The sequence below is a fragment of the Gopherus evgoodei genome, chromosome 2, assembly GCF_007399415.2.
Source record: "Gopherus evgoodei ecotype Sinaloan lineage chromosome 2, rGopEvg1_v1.p, whole genome shotgun sequence".
Lineage (NCBI taxonomy): Eukaryota > Metazoa > Chordata > Testudines > Testudinidae > Gopherus > Gopherus evgoodei.
Window position 1 is genome coordinate 65,667,606 of NC_044323.1, and position 6,000 is coordinate 65,673,605.

At 40.9% G+C, this 6,000-nt stretch overlaps 1 protein-coding gene across 1 annotated transcript in view; it reads right to left on the minus strand.

Moving 5' to 3' along the window:
* Positions 1-3,100, minus strand: part of COLQ (collagen like tail subunit of asymmetric acetylcholinesterase) — a 66,922-nt gene extending 63,822 nt beyond the window's left edge. The window contains exon 1 of the mRNA XM_030549330.1: positions 2,906-3,100. Within this exon, the coding sequence (XP_030405190.1) occupies positions 2,906-3,011 (106 nt within the window). The 5' untranslated portion in view covers positions 3,012-3,100. The remainder of the gene's footprint in view (positions 1-2,905) is intronic.
* Positions 3,101-6,000: the final 2,900 nt, after the last annotated feature.

A 6,000-nucleotide genomic window follows, 5' to 3' on the forward strand; every position in this document is an offset into this window, starting at 1 on the left:
ATTTAAATGTAGGGAACAGAACACACCCTTTTCTGAGGCCTTTACTAGAACACCTGGGCTGGTTGGTGCAGGGAAGGGGAGCAGAGACACTGCCTGATATAGCCTCTGCTTTGGGAATCCTGTTGGCCAGGATTCCTCGTAGGCAAGCCAGAGGGGATGCACCATCGAAAATATTTTGCTGCTCCTCTGAACTCCTAGGAGCAAAGTCTGTCTCCACCTGTAAATAGTCAGTACTCTCTGTTGACAGCTAGCCAGTTTCAGGGCTACAGGGCACTGACCACGCTCCTTTTAGAAAATCGTATATGGGCCGGCAGATTAGTCTGTCACCAGGGCTGCCCAGAGGAGGGGGTAAGTGGGGCAATTTGCCCCAGGTCCCGGGCCCCGCAGGGGCCTCCACAAGAATATAGTATCCCATAGTATCGCAACTTTTTTTTTATGGAGGAGCCCCCGAAATTGCTTTGCCTCAGGCCCGCTGAATCCTCTGGGCGGTTCTGTCTGTCACTCTGAAGCACTATATGCTGTCCTCACTTATTCCCATAGCCATATGCTCCATGGGCAAGGCTCAGCTCTATATGTGTGGCAATGTTTACATAAAACAGGTGAATAGCACTTTTGACTCTGAATTTTCTTGTGAATGCTGATTTTCCATCTCAGACTTCACGCTGTTGCAGTTTCACAGACTCAGCAGTTTCAGTATCCCCATTGCTGACAAACTCACCCCTCCTGCACCAATGGAATAATGTGAGGAAAATGCGATGAGGTTTTTCTACCCTATGGCCTCTCCAACAGGCCTTTCCAAGAGAAAAGTTAAACCCCACTTCACCTGGTTGGTTGGTTTGTTAACCAGCTGTGTAAGTTGCCTTTCTAGCATAAAAAAACTGTTGCATTAATGAAAATAATTTAAGGAGAAAGGCCAGGACTATGACCTGAACTTTTCATTCTTTTGATTAAAATTTAGTGCATCAAGAGAGATTTTAAGCATTTAGATAAACAAAATAATTTCTCAGGGCTAATAACATGCATACTAAATAACAGTCCAATATGATTTGGCATAGATAAGATACAAATAGGAGGCTTTATGATATAAAAGTGCTCAACATTAACATTTTCCTTATGGAAAAATCATACTCAATTAAATAGAAATAATAAGATTTCTATAGGTTTATGAACCATCCCATAGAATTTAATGGAAAATTATTTGCCTCCCTACAGAATTCTATAGGATGCTTTTAAAAAAATCAAACAAACTACACAAAGGATATAAATTCTCTTTTAAATGTTATAGCTTTTAAAAGTAAACTGCCATAGAAGCCAGTTATATTTCTATAAAACCTTATTGGTTCTACCCCTATGAAGAACTACAGGTTTTCCCAAAGGGTTCCCTCCGTTATATTTGTTGCCAGCAAAATATTAATCCATGAATGATTATGTTTTTATGAATGAGAAGTTCAAACCATAGGAGATAAATGGGTGCCATGGATAGTTCTGCATTTAAATCTGGCTCACAAAAACAAAGAAAGAAAGAAATTGGATCCCAAGTGAAAAAATTAATGTAGTCTGATCCCTAAAGGGACATTTGTTCAAATCTCATCAATTCCCATCTCTGACCAGCAGTTACTGCTAAGAAGAGATTTCTATGTGGAATATTCAAACAGACCAAGACTTAAGTGCATGGATATTGACAGAGCTGTGAGAAGAAGCTTGTACAGCGCCTTCCTCAAGCTAATGCAATTGGTTTCTTATTGAAACTAACAGCAGATTTTTAAAGAATAAAAAATCCTAAAGGAAATCACCTCGGCAGTTAATATTGCATGGTTAAGAAATCTGTCACCATGCACTTCCTTCTTAGTCCCTGTTCCCTCTTAAATGTTTTGACTATAGTCTATCTGTTCTTTTATTGCACCAGTAAGATTTAAAATAAATAGGAGACAGTGTAGCTTCAAAAGTGATTTTATCTCAGTTTTTAAATATGTACCTTTTTGGTAATTTTCATTGTGTTAGGAACAGAGATGGAATCCTGGGATCCAGCCGAGCTCCAGCTGCAAAACCGGGATCTGGTTTTAAACAGACCCAAATTTAGGGCTGGCTGAATCCAATCTTTTAGTAGGGGGTCATCTCTTTTCACACATTCATTATAGCAGGAAAGAGAGAAAAAAGATAGACACTTGCCATATAAAGATGAAACTAAAGCAACTCAAAGAAGAGCCATAATCATAGTGCTCCTCAACTTTCCCCTCACCTTCTAGTGGGCAAAGGAAAGCCTAGCTGATTATAACTGTAAAACCTATTAAATGGGATTTCCAGTGCCCTGGCTCAGCTGACAATTAATCTGTTTTGCCTTTTGCCTGTCAGAGTTTTTCCATGCAGTGGGCTCTTGTTTGCTATGAAAGTCATCTGAGTATTTGTTAGTGTCATAGCCAGAGCCAGATGATGTTTATTCTGCTAACATCCAGTTGGAGTCCAGCAGCATTGGACGAGGTCAGGGATAAATTTATAGAAGCAACTATACATCAGAACTCATTTTCTTTCCCTTGCACTAATCTACCTAAGCTCATCCAAAATAGAAAGAAACATGCAGACATTGAGCTGGATCTCCACCTGGTGTAAATTGGTGTAGCACCATAGAAGTCAATGGAGCCACATTGATTTATATCAGCTGATGCTCTGGTCTATTATAATGAACAGGGAAAGCAACAATAACAATTTAAAAAAAAACCCATGGTGTGTGGCAAAATAGGTTTGCAGTGAAAAATTACCAGCCACCTATTCTGGGAACTGCTGCATCTGCAATCAAGTATTGTTCCTCCCACCCTCTCAGTTGCTAGCACATGTGAAAGTTGGGCTGGACAGGAAAGATCCAGTCAATAAAAGAAACAAAAAGACTTAAAGCAACATCATCATTTACCTGAGGAAACGGGGAAGACGCTGTCGATGAACGAAGTGTGAGACAGAACAAAGCAGAAGAAAAGCTGAAGATAAAATCCCAAAGCTATTAAACTGAGGACAACCATGCTGGCTGCACTCTGTAAAATTCCAACTTAGAGATGCAGGTCTGCTTTGGGGATCTCTCTCACCACTGTCTTCTCTGTCTATGTCTGTCTTGCTTGCTCTCTCTTCTCCTGTGTGTGTGTGTGAGAGAGAGAGAAAGAGAGAGAGAGAGTGTTTGTATGTCTCTCTCTCTCGCTCACTCTCCTGTCTGTCTTTCTGTGCCTTTAGGAAGAAAGAATGCCAACCATTTCCCATTAAATCTTCTCCTTACACTAGACAGGGTTATATTTAACTCAAGCAGTGGATCAGATGCCCCCACCAGGCATATTAGCTATTAAAACCATGGTGTTGGGGATTCTGTTTTTATTAGCAGAAACCAAAAGGCATTTTGGATGATAATAACAAGGAGGAGGCAAGAGAGAAATTGTAAACTGAACCATAAATAGCATCCCTCATTACTGACAACCAGACACAGACATCAAGATAGAGAAACTCCTGGATTGATGGCTAAAAATCAGAGGCATGTACATAATGACCTAACAGCTCTGTAGAACTCAAACTGCTTAGCATTCATTCAGTAGTGCATTTCAGCCTGAGGGATCCCAAAAGCACATCCCAAACTATTCAGCAGTATTCTTATTATCTGTAAGTATTTAAATAAAAAAGGACAGTATCAACAATTGTGCCAGGCACTTTATAAACATATAGTGAAAACAACAAGCCCTTCCCAAAAGAGCTAACAGCCTTGGTAACTGACAAGATGCAACATGTGGATGAAACAACAAATGGGTACTTGTCTAGCGCCACTAAAATGCAAACAGCTCTGGGGGTGACACGTGGCTGACAACACACTGCACACTAAAACAGGAAGGGAAATGATGTGACCAAGGAAATGGAACCAAATCCTCACTCCTGTGAAAACTGACACTGATCTTTACTATCCACATAGGAACTTAGTTTTTAAAGGTCTTATACCTACTCCTATTAACAGAGCTGTGCAAAGAAATTCATATTGTCAAGATAACTTGACAATATGGGGGGGGTCTTGTGATTGCTCGTCTTATGAAGCTTTCACCTTTACTGAGAATCTTTCAGTGTTTTCTACAAGAGTAATCTTTGTTGGTGAAAAATAGCATTAGTTTCCCCATGACAGAGATGTCACTTCTAAATGACATTTTGGAATTAAAAATTGTGATCAGAAGAAACAATTACATAGGTCTTCTCTTACTATGATTATTATTAAGTCACAATTATGTCTCTTTTCAGAGAGAGGGACTCTCAAGACAATAATATTTAACATTGCTTTCCTCTATTGTAACACTTTACATGACTAAAAATGTATTTGTTTAAGTCTAGTTTACTTATAACCATTTTGCAGTTTGTTCAGTTTTTGCATTACACTAATTTTGGACTGGACCATTTCAACTTTGGCTGATATGACTGTGTGTTAGTTAATTATGTTAACTTTCTCAGCACCATGCAAGTCATAGGAGAAGATGTGGTTCCTCCCAGAAGGAGGAATGTCTACATGGCAAAGTGAAAGTGCAATTGTAGCACAGGCTGGCTCATCTAATCTAGCTAACATGGGTAACAGCAGCAGTGTAGATGTGGTAGCACAGTTTTCAGCATGGGCTAACAACCAGAGTACAAGCCCTCCAGGTCCCTGGTTATGTACTGTGGTTCCTAGCCAGTGCTGAAGCCCCTACCACCACATCTACGCTGCTATTGTTACCCGTAGACTAAATCTAACACGGGCATGATTACCCATGCTACAATTGTACCTTCATTTTGCAGTGTAGACATACCTAAGGAGTTTTAAGACCCTGATTCTGCAGACAAATCCTTCTAATAGGACCCCTGATGAGCATAAGGGTCTGCAGTGGCAGATCCCTTTACAAGATCAGGGCTCAAATTGGAGTTTCCCCACACTGCAGAGGAAATGTTTAATAATAACAATTGTTTTTAAAAAATCTTGCAAACATTTTTATTAATAGGCCATATCATGTCGTCTGACCCACTGCAATGTAGGCTGAACAGGGAGGACATGGTACCAACAGAATCAACTACTTTATTGAAGATAGCATAGCTCAGAAGTAATACAGCAAGTGAGGCCACATTTACACTACAGCTATAGCTGTGCCACTGTAGGGCCATAGCGCAGATGCTCCCTACACTGATGGATGGGAGTTTTCCGTCTATGGAGTTAATCCACCTCTCCAAGAGGTAACAATTAGGTTGAGGGGGGAAAATGTCTGTTGACCTAGCTACATCTACTCTGGGGGTTAGGTTGACTTAACTACAGCACTCTGAGTGTGAAATTTTTCACAGCCCTGAGCAACTGTAGCTAGGTCAATCTTATTTTTAAGTGTAGACCAGGTCTTGGTGCAATCTACAGTTAACACTTTCAATGCTTCCCATCACTTTTCTCCCTATTTCTTTTAAAGGGGAATACTGCTTAAAAATTAATGTTACAATATGACCCCCCACTTCATGATAGTTTTGTGAACAACCCCCTTCTCTTTTATGGAACAAGCAGTTTGAGCCTATCCTGCCTGAGCTAGGTAAACTATTCCTAAGCTAAACCTGGTGCCAAAGGGACATTCTAATGTGTCAAAGAGAGCAAAAACTAATCAGGCAAAAAAAACACTGCTACAGAAAACATGTCCACCTCCATAAATTGCATTTAAACACAGAGGGGCCTTTTCATCACTTCATGACTTAGGCCAGGGGTCCCCAACATGGTGCCCCATGGCGCCCATGGGGGCATCTAAACGCGCTTGTGTCCTGACAGGTGGTCAAGCATCTGCAGAAATTTGGCGGCGATGCCTCTGGATGATGCTACTTGCCACCGCCAAGTGACATCATCCAGAGGCATAGCCGCTGAAATGCTGCCAAATTCGGGTGGCATTTCGGCAGATGCTTGACTGCCGCCATGGTCCTCGAAAAAGGTTGGGGACCACTGGCTTAGGCCATCACTAATTATTACTGAAGTTGTCACTGGAAACTCAAAGA